General features: G+C 40.7%; 1 protein-coding gene across 4 annotated transcripts in view; it reads right to left on the bottom strand.

Annotated features, from left to right (window-relative positions):
- adamtsl3 (ADAMTS-like 3) overlaps window positions 1-15,924 on the bottom strand; it is a 651,955-nt gene that overhangs the window by 379,650 nt on the left and 256,381 nt on the right. For all 4 annotated transcript variants that reach the window (XM_072564789.1, XM_072564793.1, XM_072564791.1 and 1 more), the window contains one exon: window positions 7,405-7,532. In XM_072564789.1, the coding sequence (XP_072420890.1) occupies window positions 7,405-7,532 (128 nt within the window). The remainder of the gene's footprint in view (window positions 1-7,404; window positions 7,533-15,924) is intronic.

The raw sequence follows: 15,924 nt of genomic DNA, 5'->3' as shown, positions 1-15,924 counted from the left end.
GACTTTCCAGCTTACCCCAACAGATTCCCTTGGACTCCACTGTAAGTAATGAATCTATGTACATCTGCTTCTGGACCCAGGCTCTATTGCTCTTGAGGGACGATAGTTCCACAGATATATGACCCTCGGAAGAAAAAAAATCTCATGTTTTCATTAAATGGGAGATCCTTATTTTTAAACTATTTGCTTGTTTTAGTTTCAAACACAACCTTTCAGTGTCTAGCCAATAAAGTCGCCTCAGAATTTTACATGCTTTAACTTGTCCAATCTTTCCTCACATGGTAAACTCCTCATCCCAGCTACAAGTTCAATGATCATTTTGAGTTTCAATTTATGTTCAATTAAATACTTCAATTGTTCTATGTGCCACAACCGGACATCACCGCACACCACCGTGCACAGACAGAAGCACAATTACTTGGTTTCTGACATTCTGACAATCTTAGCACAAGGAGAAAAACAAGTGATGATGGCAGTGGGGATGTTCAGATGGTATTGTCTAAAAAGTAATTCAGTTTCTACCTCATCTGAATTGAGAAATATCTGACCTCCTTATAAAAATGGCTATGTTGGCCAATTCCAAATGGTTATTTAGTATCACCAAAATAGAATGAAAAGCCTGGTTTGGAGAATGAAGCTGTACCTATACATCATTAGCTGTATCCATGTATCATATCAGAAGGCTTGACCAGGTTGCTGTCAAATATCAACTTGGTGATCGCTCCAGGACACATTGTAGCCAACAGTCCCATGATAGTATTGGTGTTCTGAAGCGATCCTGTCTGCAGTGGCCCAAGTCCTCATCCATGAGAGGCTTTATTGCCTCTTCAAAGAAAGGCACTGCTGCCTGATTTTAGCACAACCTTGAGCAGAACCTTCCACCAACAACATACACACTTCAGGATCATCCAGATCAATTGATAAGCTGAAGGAATGTACAGAGAGAGAGCTGGAACAAGATGGAGCCACAGGATATTGCCAAATTTCAATGCAAAATTGAATTTCACTAAACCAGTTAGTTTAACACCGGCCCCATGCAAAAATGGCACAGTGTATTATGAAGGATATAATAGCAGAGCACCCAAAATACAGAGTGTAATTGATGAGTCAACATGCCTTCATGAAGGGGAAACCATACTTGAAAAACATATTAGATTTCTTTAAAAAGGTAACAAGCAGGATAGGTAAAGAGGAACCACTGGATACAATATACAGTGGTGCCTCAGAATCAGACTTTAATTCGTTCCAGGAGGCTGCTCCAATTGTGAGAAGTTTGGATTCCAAAACTACTTGCCCCATAAAAAATAATGGAAAGTGAATTGATCTGTTTCTGGACCCCAAAAAAACATTTTCAAGACACTTAACTGCAAATACATATGGTTAAGATAAAATAAGATGAGTAAATGACCTAAATATCAAGTAATAATAATAAAAACAAGACATAAATGTACTAACATGAAAATAACTTCATTCACCTTACTGTGGAGTACTAATAGTGCATGTGGCAGCTGGAGAGGAGGAAGGAGGGAGAGGGTCTACTGCTTGGAAGGTGAGTCACCTTCCATAATAACATCAGGTAACTGTGCTTCTGCTGTTTGCTCTCTTTGTCTCTTCATTGCCGTAACACTAAGACCACTTGTAGAGGGCTGAGGCTCACTGGACTGGCTTTCTATAGAGAACCACCTTTCCAAAGTTGTCTGGTGTTGGCGACTTTTCTGAATTTTTCTGAAGTGGTCAATCACATTGTCATTGAACATGTTTATGCTCCTGTTGACCACTGCCTTGTAAGGATGCCACTTTTCAACAATGGCCTGTGTTTTAGACCACAGGAAGCACAGTTCCTTAATTTCAGCACTGGAAATGTTCCCACTAGCTCCCTCTTCCTCCTCTGAAGAAATTTCCTCTGCCACTTCTTCTTGCTGCATCTTGTGGAGGTGCTGAAGTTCTTCTGTGGTGAGTTCATTCTTGTGATCCTCCACATCCTCTTCACTCACCTCCAAGCCCATGGACTTGCCCAGAGACACAATAACAGGCACAACAGGTGGTTCTTTGAAGCCTACAAAATCTCTCCTTGCAACACATTTAGGCCAGAGTTTCTTCCAGGCAGAGTTCATTGTCCTCAGAGACACTTCCCTCCATGCTTTGTCTATGATTCTTAAGCAATGGAGAATATTATAATGATCTTTTCAAAACTCTGAGGGTCAGTTCGGTCTCGTTTGTCACCTCAAAGCATCTCTGGAACATAGCCTTGGTGTACAGTTTTTTGAAATTTGAGATAACTTGCTGGTCCATGGGCTGGATGAGAGGAGTGGTATTGGGGGCAAGAACTTCACTTTGATGAAGCTATATCCACCCACCAAATCTTCTTCCAAGCCTGGAGGATAAGCAGGAGCGCTGTCCATCACAAGAGGAGCCTTCAGGGGTAGATTTATTTCCTCAACATAAGCCTTCACAGAAGGGGCAAACTCCTCATGAATCTACTCAGTGAAGAACTGCCTGGTAACCCATCCTTTCATATTTGCCCTCCACATAACATTAAGCTTGCTCTTCATAACATTGTTCTTTTTGAATACACGTGGATTCTTTGAGTGGTACACAAGCAAAGGCTTTATCTTGCAGTCTCCACTAGCATTACCACACAACAAGAGAGTAAGCCTGTCTTTCATTGGCTTATGGCCTGGTAAAGACTTCTCTTCCTTCGTTATATAGGTCCTCCTTGGCATCTTTTTCCAGCAGAGGCCTGTCTCATCACAAATGAACACCTGTTGTGCCACATACCCCTCAGTGTTCACCAACTTGCTAAATTTCTTCACAAACTTTGCCGCTGCATCCACATTCGAACTAGCCGCCTCTCCATGCATAACACTGTGGATCCCAGTTCTTTTCTTAAAGTTTTCAAACCACCATCTACTAGCCTTAACCTCACCACTATCAGCACTACTTCCAGGCACATCTTTTTTTTTTAAGTTCAGCAGACAGGAGCCTGGCTTTCTCACAAAGTATGCCCTCAGAGATGGGATCACCAGCCAACTGTTTTTCGCTTATCCACACTAAGAGGAGTTTTTCCACCTCCTCTATAAACTTAGATCTCTTAGAGGTCAGAGTCGTAACACCTTTTGCCACATCAGCCTCTTTTATCACTTCTTTATTTTTCAGAATCGTACACACGGTCAATTTCGGCATCTCAAACATGGCAATAAGATCAGACACACGCGTACCGCTCTCATTCTTAGCGATAAGTTCTTTCTTCAACTCAACTGTCGTTCTCACAGACTTCCTCTTACTTGCTTCACTGCTCTTCTTGGGTGCCATGGTGACTGCACAAGGGTGATAATTTTAAAAAAAACCAGCACACATCAAGGTGAAAACATGAGGTAAAGTAGTGATGGACACACGAGAGATGTTTTCACGACTACTTCCCAGGATGAACTAAACAAACAACGTGCACCCTGAATGATACGTGGTGTTCGGATTCTTGGGCAAAATTTTCTCAAAATAACTGTTCAGATTCCAATTTGTTCGAATAATATGGCGTTCGGATTCCAGGGTCAGCACTGTATTTAAATTTCCCTATATGGTACAGCATGTAATGCTATCTAACAAGAAAAGAACCCACCTGTTGGAGGTCACATATTAGCAGAAATAGAGGATTGGCTAACTAATAGAAGACAGAGTCGAGATAAGGGGGCATTTTCAGGAGGGCAACCTGTTACTAATGAGCGTCACAAAGATCAGTGTTAGGCCCATAATTATTTGCAAGATATGTCAATGAATTGTATGGAAGAAGTGAATGTACCATAATTTAGTTTACAGATAACATAAAAACAAATGCAAAATGAGGAAGACACGAAGTCTGTAATGAGATACAGACAGATTACACGTGGGCAAAAATGGAACAGATGGCACATAATGAAGGAAAATGTGAAGTTATGCAGTCTGGCAGGAAGAATAGAAGAACTGAATATTATTTAAATGGAGAATGTGCTGCAGCTTTCAGAGGGCTTTGAGTGATTTCACTCATAAATCCAAAAAAGCTAGCTTACAAGTTCAGCAGGTAAGAAGGAAGGCAAATGAAATACTGACCTGGATTTCAAAGGGCGGAATGGAGTATAAAAATAGAGGAGGTCTTGTTCAAACCATAGAAGGCACTAGTTAGACTGTACATCGAGTACGATGAATGATTTTAGTTCCCTTATCTCAGGAAAACATATACTGGCATTGCAGGCAGTCAAGAGAAGATTCACCAGGTTGATCCCAATGTGAAGTGGTTGAGGAGGTTGGACTTGCGATCATCGAAGGTTTAGAGGAACAACCTTATTGAACTTACATTATCCTTAGGGGGCTTGATAGGATGAAGACAAAAAGGTTGTTTGCCCCTGTGGGAGAGTCAAGGACCTCAGCGCATTATTTCACAGGAAGGGGTTGCCCATTTAAGACAGATGTCAGGAGAAATTCCTCCTCTTAGATGGTAGTGAACCTGTGAAACTCTTTACCACAGAGGACTGTTCAGGCAAGGACATTAAGAATGTTCTAAGATACAGAGATTTTTCATCAGTAAGGGAATCAAGGATTATGGGGTAAAGGCAGGAAAGTGGAGCTGAATACTCTCAGAGCCAATTGGCTAATGATCTATTTCTGCTCCTTTATCTTATGGTCTCACAAGGAATTGCGAAGTCAAGAGTATAACATCATTAAGAAAAAAAATATGAATCTAAAGAGATGGAATATGAAAAATTTGGAAATACAAAGAATAGGATGAGAGTGTTTACACCACAAATTAAACTAATATAGGCTAAGGGCTGAGTGGCCTCCTTTTGAGACATAAAATTAAAAAGGAATCAAGATTATGGCGTAGAAGTCGAGTTGGGATTATCAGATCAACCATGATCTCATTGAACGGCAGAACAGACTCAATGGGCCGAATAGCCTACTTCGGCTCTGCCATCTTACGGTCTTATTTTGTTGCTCTATGTCCGCCTGAGAAAGTGACAATTAATTTGCCAGAAATCAGGTGAACGCAGCCGGCCACAGCAGCTAACCATACTCCAGAATAAATAGTTGATCTCTCTTAGGAGCCTACTGCAAAGTTGGCATAGAAAGATGCAATCTCGTCTATTGTCTCTGTCCCAGGTTTTTGAAAGAGTTATCCAATTAGCCTCACATTCCTACAAATATTTTCCCACTCACACATACATTCAATTCCTTTTAAAGTTACAATTGAATCACCGATTACTACCTTTTCAGGACATTGTGTGCCATGGCCAGCTGCATTCTAGCTGGCTCCCACTGAAATCCAGTAACACAATAACATACGTATCCCTTTCACTGTGGAACCTATTTGAAGATTTCAGGTGAAGATAAAGAAGAATTACTGTATATCCTTGAACGATATTCAATCCTACATTAAAAAAACGTCCCCAACATTTTGCCAAAACATCTGAACTCCTCATACCTACTTCCAACTGAAATCAAACATAGCCCTGGTGCAAGCTGCCTTGGTGGAATCATAGAACAGTACACTATGGAAAATGAACATACAGCTCCTCATGTCTACACACAATGTCGAAGTTACCCTATCATTGGTGCATACTGCGTTCCTAACAGTCCCACCTTCTAATAAAGTTAGATCACACAGGATTCAGAGGAAGCTTGCCAATTGCATACAAACTGGCTTGACGGTAGGAGGCAGAGGGTAGTGGCAGAGAGTTGTTTTTTGAACCGGAGGCCTGTGACCAGTGGTGTTCCACAGGAATCAATGCTGGGTCCATTGTTGCTTATATAAATGACTGTGATGTGAATCTTGGGAGCATGGTTTGCAAGTTTGCGGATGACACCAAATTGGTGGTAGAGACCACAGGTGAGGAAGATTATCAAAGATTACAAAGGGATCTTGGTCAATTGGGCCAATTGCAGAACAAGGGCAGGTCTTACACAGTTAATGGTAAGGCCCCCAGGAGTGGTGTCAAACAGATCTAGGTGTTCAAGTACAAAGTTAATTGAAAGCTGCCGCATAGGTAGAGTGGTAAAAAAGGCATTTGGCATGCTTGTCTTCACTGCTCAAATCATTGAGTATAGGACATGGGATGTCATGTTGTGTTTGTACGGGATATTTGTGAAGCCACTTTTGGACTACTGTATACCGTTCTGGTCACCCTATTATAGGAAGTATATTATTAAATTGAAGAAGGTGCAGAGAAGATTTACAAGTTTGTTAGCCAGGACTGGAGGATGAGAGTTATAATCAGAGGCTGGATAAGCTGGGATCTTTTTCACTACAGTATAGGAGGCTGAGGAGTGACCTCATAGAGGTTTACAAAATCACGAGGGGTAAAGGTAAGATGAATAGCAAAAGTCTTTTCCCTCAGGTAGGGGAGTCCAAAAGCAGAGGACCTATTTTTAAGGTGAGAGGAGAAAAGTTTAAAAGGGACATGAGGGACAATGTTTTCACACAAACGGCAGTTGGTATTTGGAATGAACTGCCAGAGAAAGTGGTAGATACTGGTATAGTTACAATATTTAAAAGACAGTTGGACACTATATACCAGGTGGCACTGTGGTTAGCACTGCTGTCTCACAATGCCAGAGACCTGAGTTTGATTCCAGCCTTGGGTGACTGACTATGTGGAGTTTGCACCAAAAATGGTAATGGTATGCCATCAAAATGTTTTTAATGTAGCTCTGGTTTTACAGTTTGAATTATAGCGTTATAGTTGATGTACAGCATGGAAGGAGACACTTCAGTCCAACTAGTCTATGCTGACCAGACATCCTAAATTAATCTAGTTCCATTTGCGAGCATTTGGCCCATATCCTTCTAATCCCTTCCTATTCAAATGTCCATCCAGATGCCTTTTAAATTTTGGAATTGTAGCAGCCTCACCCACTTCCTCTGGCAGCTCATTCCATACATACGCAACCCTCTGCATCAAAAGGTTGCTCCTTCGGTCCCTTTTAAATCTTTCCCCTCTCACCTTGATCCTATGCCCGGTAGTTTCAGACATTTCCACCCTGGGTAAAAGACCTTGACTATTCATCCTATCCATACCTAACCTGAGTTTATAAACATCTATAAAATTACCCCTCAGCCTTCAACCTTCCTGGGAAAATAGCCCCGCTTGCAGTTTTCGGCAATGGAATCAAGGTGGTGCTAAATGTTTGTGAAAGTAAGCGTTATAAAGGTTCCTAACTCAACAACAATGGAGGTATCTTTGGATTGGTTAACATTCTTGCTTCAGTTAGGTAGTTGTTCACCAATATGCTACTTGTGGAACCTTGTGTACATTAAATGGATGCCTATTTGCTGCAAAATTCATACTGCTTTCAAAGCAAATCAAAGCTTGAGAAACATTAAGGAATGTCTGTAAGACACATAAATTAAATTTAATTGAACAGTTTTGCACTCACCTGCCATTTAAGCACCGTCTCAAAGAGTAGGAGGCACCCCCACCACAAGTTCTTGAACAGTCGCTCCAAGATCCCCATGCATCCCAGCCAGAATCTTTGTCTTCATCTGAACGTGTGATTCTTGACGTCTAAGAGAAAAAAATCGAGAGTCTTAAATAACACTGAATAAGCCCTCAAACGTATTCAACAAGGGGGGAATCCCTCTAGTGGTGTGTCAGACAGCTAGGATACAACGCACTCAAACTTTCATTAATTTTGCTTTTTGGTTTGAAGGGTAGATCATCCGCATCTTTACCCACGTCAAGGTACTTGGCTCACAAGGGCCTGGTTTGAAAAGTTGCTGGCATGCTGCCTGCCACTTTCTGTTCCACAGTTGCAACAAGCCAGGTAACTCCCATGAGCGAGCGCTCAAACATTCCCTTATATGTCAATGCCATAAATTTTCCACTCAAACAACTTCTCAGCGAGGAATAACCTGATCCAGTTCATATGGTCTTACTCAAAATCACTGAATCCCAAAAGGTAAAACTCAAAATATCTATCCTTGCGGCCCACCTTATTCACCATTGACATTTCTAGGTTCACCATAACCAATGTTTCAAATTTTCAAATAAAATCAGGACAATGTAATACTGATTTTTTAGGGCAGCATTGAATAATTTGAAATATAATTCTAATCAGCCTGCTGCTGGTACTTTTTAAAAGTCTAAATGATCTCAATCTCTTCAATTTGAAAGTGTACATTGAAAAATTAACACATCATTGAAATGAACGCTGAAGTAAGTTTTACTTGCAAGTTTGGGTATATGGTTTCCTGCATGCATGCAGATTTCTGCATTTAACACATTCATCAAAAGATGCTCCCAGACCTGCTGAGCTCCTCCAGCATATTCCACTTTTGATTCAAAATTGTCATGCTGTGTAAAGCATTTGTCTCTTCCTCTTACTTTCATAATCCAATCTACATTTCCTTCTCTTTAATTTGAATTCTATACTCATTCCAACAGTAAATTCACCATTCTAACTGATACTTCCTGAATCAGAGTCTGCTTTGCTCATGAATAATTCTTCAACGTGATTGTTTAAAAAGATGCACTGTGCATACAGCTACCAGATCTTCCATAATATGATACATGTTTTGTTTGAGTTGGGTGATGGTATAATGCATAATGTCTAACGCAAATGCAACCAATATGCCTGCCAGTTATTCAATACTTACTGGGAAAGCCAATCCACCATGAATAAGTTGTTAAAATAGCAGTTACTTTCTTCAAAGCCAAGAAAAATGTTCAATGTCAGAACTTATCATTTCTTTTGCTGCTAAAACTTGGCCTTTGCATATTGTCAATCATGAAATGTGTATAACTTTGTACTTTGCAATTCTGGGAATCAAAGTAAATTTAACACTGTCCATTACAATGTATCTACATATGAATACCTTTTAATAATCAATGATTTGATTATTTTATTGTGTCTACCAAAGAAATAGGTTTTGCCTACTGCACTTCAATGGAAACTCCCAATACAGTCAGTTCTGCTACAAGGCAATAGTTCTATTCTCGGGCAACCCTGTGTCCTAAGAAAATTGCATAATAACAGCGCCATTTAAAGTAATGGGGCCGGAACCACATTACAACCAATACACGCTTTAAAAGTTTGCCCTTTAGAAACAGTGTCTCTAATTTGTCAATCATTTCATAGCGAATTTGTATTAACAAAACACGCACTATAGCGGAATGACCTGTATTAGCAATAAGAAGCAAAAGTCACCATAGAGCTATTGAATCATTGGGCTGCTCCCTCAATAGAGAGAGAGGACTAGTGATGATTTAAACTGAGGGTCACCGTGACTCAGGTAAAGGGAGAGGTTGAGAAGAAATGTCCTTCATGGTAACATCAGCTGGTACAGGAACTGAACCCATGCTGTTGGCATTAGTCTGCATCGCCAACTAGCCATACAGCAATGATGGCAGTAAACATATGTAATCAACATTCAACTTCCAGCATCTGATATTAATACCTGATACTTTCATAGACTAATTTTTTTTCAAAGGGCAAATGAATACTGACCTTCAGTGGCAGCTGTGATCATCTGACCACAGACTGAGGCAAGTTTAGGAAATGCATGCAGTGTCCACTCAACCAGACAAGTTATCTTAAATAAATTTACATCTCCTCTTCAATTCACACTTGAACAATAAGTTCACATATTGGGAGATAAAAGGCTAACTGGGAAGCATTTAGTTTGGAAATACAATGAAGCTAGACTTGAGAACAAACAAATGAAGCATTTTCCAGCAGCTTGCTTGGCAGAGCACAAGAGTAGGAAAAATGGATTGATAACAACAAAACCTCTGAACTAACACAATGCTGACTGAGCCAATTTCAAAACCGGTCAATCTCCCAAGCCGGTTGTGGGTGAAATAAAATAATTGTCGAAAAATCCAAGAGTACTCACTCTATGTACTTTATAAGCTAAAACTTATAAATCCAAAATGGTCAATCTCAAAAATTCAAACACCACATTAACAACAGTTAAATCTTTATTAGACACTAAGCCCTCCCTCAAATTATAAACTCAGAAAGCCTTGTCAAGAAAATAGTAGTTTTAGAAACTCAATAAAGCTTGTATCATGACATAGTAATATTCGTTCAGGAAAATGGCAAAAAAACACTGCATGAACAGATGGTAGACCAGCTGGCTTATCAAACAACGCAATCCAGTACGATAATTTCTAACAACAACAGACTCCTGCAGTATGATTGTTCTTAATTAAATTACTCCAGGGTATCTCTACAGGAGTTCCTCAGGGCAGTCTTCTAGGCCAAACCATTCACAGGTGCTTCATCAATGACCTTCCCTCAATCGTAAAATCAGAAGTGGGTTTGCTGATCATGGCACAATGTTTAGCACCATTTAGGATGCCTCAGATATCTAAGTAGTCTGCACCCAAATACAACAAAACCTGCTCAATATCGAAGCTTGGGTTGACAAGTGACAAGTAACATCTACGCCAGACAGCCTCAAAACATACTAAGCCTACACGCTAACGTTTTCATATTTCAAATGTAAATATCAGATGCTGTGTTCCAGATACAATTCGATTGGTCAAACTATCGGAACGATGTTGTGAAACTTGAAACAATTCAGAAAAGATTTACAAGGATGTTGTTAGGTTTGGAAGATTTCAGTTACAGTGAGAGGCTGAATAGGCTTGGGCTGTTTTTCCTGGAGCATCGGAGGCCAAGGGGTGACTTTATAGAGGTTTATAAAATCATGAGGTGCATGGATAGGATAAATAGACAAGGCCTTTCCCCTGGGGTGGGGGAGTCCAGAACTAGAGGGCATAGGTTTAGGGTGAGAGAGGAAAGATATAAAAGGGATCTCGGGAGCACCTTTTTCAAGCAGAGGGTGGTGCATGTGTGGAATGAGCTGCCAGAGGAAGTGGAGGAGGCTGGTACAATTACAACATTTAAAAGGCATCTGGATGTGTATAAATAGGAGGATTTAGAGGGATATGGGTCAAGTGCTGGTAAATGGGACTTGGTTGGGTTGGGATATCTGATCGGCATGGATAAGTTGACCGAAGTGTCTGTTTCCTTGCTGTACATCTCTATCACTATAAACTACTCAAATACTATAGTTAAAATACAACAAAAAAAGGAACTTATAATAATTTAACTCTACTGGAAAACTTAACAGAATAATAGACAATGTTACTACAAAAACAGTGATTGTTCCAATGTAGTAACATCCAATAAACACACCCTTGGCTAAAAGCAAATTCAGAAATCAAAATTGTTTCACATGCAATGCCAGCAGCCCATGAGTAAAACCATTCAGGAGAAAGCTCAGAGACTATAGCAGCCAGGAGAGATTCATTGTCTTCCAACTCTGCTGAGCAACAACAACTGCAGCTAAACCTAAAATCCCTGGTTCCATGGTTGGGAGATTGACCTGACCCATTCAGGCTGCTTCTATTGTTCCAGCTTTAAATAAAACACCCATGGCTTCACAAGTTGTTTGTCTTCTCAAAGACTGCTCAGACTTGCCCCTCAATCTCTCTCGACAAAAACAAAAGGACAAAATAACCCCTCTAAGCCACAGCATCATCACACAGGCAATGACTATTTCCAATAAGAGAGAATCCAACCATGAACCCATTGACAGTCAATGGTATTACCATTGCTGAATCCCTAACTATCAACACCCTGAGGTACCATTAACCTGAAATTCAATTAGACACATCATACAAGTACAGTGGCTATAAGAGCAGGCCAGAGACTAGTAATATTACATTGATTAGCTGACTTCCTGACTCCCTGAAGCCTGTCCACAAAACAGGAGTGTGACCGAATACTCCCCACTTGCCTGGATAGATGCAACTCCAACACTCAAGCAGCTTGACACAATACACGACAAAGCAGCCTTCTTGGTTATTGCTACATTCACAAACATCCCCTACCTCCCCCATCAATGATGAGTAGCAGCAGTGTCTGATGAAGTGTCAAGATGAAGTGCAGAAATTCCCCAACGTTAATTTGGCTACAGCTTTCAAACCCACAAACACCTCCATTTAGAAGGAAGGATGACAGACATGTGGTTACATCACCAGCTACAAGTCCCCCATCCTGACTTGGAAATATATCACCATTCCTTCAGGGTCATTGGGGAAAAATCTTGGAGTTCCCTCTCCGACAGCATTGTGAGGGTACCTACAATGAAGGGACTATAGCAATTCAGGAAGGCAGCTCATCACCATCTTCTTAAGGATGAGCTGAGGATGGGTAATGAATGCTGGCCCAACTACTTTCCATGGAAATTTTAAATTTGTTTAAATGTTATGATAATAAAATTGACCTTACTGTCCTTCAAGAGGATTCATAGCAGCTCTATGATTTTCTAACGACCAGATTAAGGGCTTGTCCTTTCTGACAACACTCGGTCCAGGGTTTCCCTCATGTTCGAATCACACCACTTCCCCTTTTCACTACTGGTACAAATGGGATCTTTTGGAAATGGGTCAAATAACTGCACCCAGATCCCACTTGTTCTTTATAATGGCCCATGGCCATTCCTTTGTCTTTAATCTACAAAATGGCTCCTCTAAATGTAAATTCTGTTGGAGACTCACTCATTTAAGCCTTCAATGTTTCATTAATACACAGATGACTTGCTCAAAGCCACCTTTTCAGGAGAAAAAAAGCTTTTCAGCAAATTACAACCTATATCCTATTTATATTAAAGAGCAGTCTCTCGGGACAGCCTTGCTGTTAAATTTATGAGGCAGCATTGACAATTCCTGAGGAAGAAATATTATCTCACAACATTGCTTTGTTTATTGCCTCTAGAGAGAAAACATCACAAGGAGCAAGATAAATAGAAGTTAGCCATAATCTTTGCCAATAAAACTGCCACTCTGTTGTGTCACTGACAGACTGAGATCTTAGCTCACCAAGTGAAAGATTTATACTGCTGGCCACCAAGGAGCTTCATTTGATATTACTGAAAGTCTATGTCAAGAATGGAAAAATTATGAACTTCAATAAACTACAACAAATCCAGTGATACTGGAAGAGAAACACCTCGGTCATACTGCAGATTAGTTTCTGCATCAGAAATGAATGATCAGGCAGCAGTTGGATTTAACTCAAGTTTGTGGATACGTTTCAACTCTCAGAGCAAAAAAAAACACATCCCTTCCACTATTAATGGTTGAAAGAAGCTTTGCCTCAGGAAAAGGGTTGCTGTTCCTGTTAAGGTCACAAGCGTAGTCTCTCAAACTCTTGCCACGTAATTTAACTTTTGAAGACAGACGTTTGGCAATCACTGATTGCCGTCTGAAAATTAAAATCGATCACAGCTTTCCCTTCCCTTCATTTCAAAATTTGCATTTACGTTTGGGTGTTGACATTTTGATTTGCACAAAATCGTTAGGTTTTATAAACAGCTATAAGTCTTGAGCATTTAATTTAAAAAGCTCTCAATTCTACTGGTTGTGTTTCTCAGCAAGCCACTGCACCTGCACACCATCAAAAGGTCTCGAGAGACACTACTTTTCACAGGCGGCATGACAATCAGGGCCAGCGTGCATACTGTACTGATGAAATGATGTAGGGGCTGAAACAGCTGGTAAATAAGCACTAAAATAAAATGGTTATAGCTGCAAACGTGGTGATAAACGACATGCATAGACTTTTGGTGGAGGCAAATGTTACATTTCTAATGGAGGCGCACCTCAATTCATGATGATATACTTGGTTCTCCCAAATATGTAACAGTTTTAAGATCCAAGAGATCTCACTTAAAGATATTATTTCTGTTCATACTGCTTTCTGTACTCCATTGTTCCAAGCTTTCAAAGCCAACAGTCCTGGCTGAATTCAAATTGCAAATTACTACATACGTTACTACCTCTTTAATGACATACTAATCCCTCCATTTGTATAATACATTCCATACACAGCCTCCAGCGTTGCAGCAGGTTAAAAAAATTGCACCTACTTACAATATACACGACATGATGAAGAAGTTGAATAAATTAGCCCTGTAATTTGCTTTCATGTTGGAGTAAGCGAAAATTAGGAATCATATACCCTGTTCCTTGCTGATGATTTGGTTACATGGTCAAAAGCCGAAAATTATGTTCCCTGTGTTCTCTAGTTAGAGATTAGTCATTGCCTTCAATGCCCAGGAAAACTAAATATTATTTTTTAAAAAAGGTGGGGGTTGAAGGTTTAAGGCTGTAAATTTCATTCCTTCAAACCTCCTTTTCTTCAACAATATGTCTTGCAAAATCTTTAACTCAGGGGGCTAAATTAATAATTGGAACAGAGGAACAGTGGTAGGCCATTCAGCCTGTCAATCCTACCCCAACATTCAATATGATCATGAATGATTGAACACTTCAATACCTTTTACCCATCCCATGTCCATAACCCTGTATGCCACTGGTAATGAGAAATCTATGAACCCTGACCTTAAACATACTCAAAGACTGAGACTCCACAGTCCTCTCTGGTAGAAAATTCTGAAGGTTCGTACCCTCTGAGTAACATTAATTTCTCCTTTGGAAAATCAAACACCTTTCGCACATTTTGTGTCACCAAAGTCAAGAGCTTCCAGATGCAATGGTCAGGTATAGATCATAGTCCTGTGATGAAGTATCTGAGCTTCCAAATCCAGAAGGGCACCTTCATCGGCAGTCTCATCAACTGATATTCAAAATTTCACCTTGAATCATAGCCTTTGCATAAAGAGGATGGGGGGGGGGGCTCAGAGACCACAGAGGGGACAGAAAGGACCAGGATAGCCATCATCAAGGTGCGTTGTTGGGGCTCGGGGACAGAATTTGGGTCGGGTGGAAATGTTGGCGTAGTACGAGGTTGGTAAAAAAAAAGGTGCATGAATGCTCTGGCAAAGTGGCTGCTCACCAGTCAGAGCCCAATGCTAACTGTGCCCACTGTCAACTGCATTTCCTGCCATCATGCCATTCCCTAGATGCAGAATGCAACAAGGAATGACTGGGTCATCACACAGGATGGGTGCAGTCAGTGTCCGTTTGGTAGGTCAAAGTGTGAGATCCACGACCGCTGAATACTCCAACATTGAAGGGTGAAAAGCACGATGCAGGTGGTTGCAAACTCCAGTTACACAGAATCATAGAATCCCTAGAGTGTGGAAGCAGGCCATTCAGCCCATCAAGTCCACACTGACCCTCTGAAAAGCATCCTAACCCAGACCGACACCCCCTACCCTATCCATGTAACCATGCATTTCCCATGGCTAATCCCCATAGCCTGCACATCCCTGGACACTATGGGAAATTTAGCATGTCCAAACCGCCCAACCTGCATATCTTTGGATTACGGGAAGAAACCAAAGCACCTAGAGGAAACCCACACCGACACATGGAGAATGTGCAAACTCTAGAAAGACTTCCACCCTCGGGTGACTTCGAACCCAGGTTCCTGGTGCTTTGAAGCAGCAGTGCTGACCACTTTCATTCACTTCACTTAGAATTATTTCTTCAATGCAGAAAGAAGGAACGTGCTTAAGCTTCAAGTGCTGATCAAAGTAAAATATCAATTCATCCTCAACAGCAACATTCTGCCCAATTTAGGAAACTTGTGAAGGCAGTAGACAAGGTGCAGAAAAGATTCTTCAGAATGGTTCCACAGTTAAGGAACTTCAGTTACATGGATAGTTGCAGAAACAGGATTGCTCTTCCTGGGGAAGAGAAAATTAAGGGGCAATTTTAATAATGTGTTCAAAGTCATGGTGGAAAATCTGCTCCTATTGGTGGAAAGATTGAAAAACCAGAGGTCACAGATTTAAGGTAGTTTACATGGAGCAAGTAATTAGCCTCCTGAATGCTCGGGCAGAGTGCTTCATTATTTGAGGGGGGAAAATTTCACAGGGATATGAGGTGCTGCATTTTGGGAAAGCAAATCTTAGCAGGTCTTATACACTTAATGGTATGGTCCTCGGGAGTGTTGCTGAACAAAGAGACCTTGGAG

This window comes from Chiloscyllium punctatum, chromosome 48 (genome assembly GCF_047496795.1).
Source record: "Chiloscyllium punctatum isolate Juve2018m chromosome 48, sChiPun1.3, whole genome shotgun sequence".
Taxonomy (NCBI): Eukaryota; Metazoa; Chordata; class Chondrichthyes; order Orectolobiformes; family Hemiscylliidae; genus Chiloscyllium; species Chiloscyllium punctatum.
The sequence above is the reverse complement of the archived record's forward strand: the minus strand, read 5'-3'. Positions and strand labels throughout refer to the sequence as shown.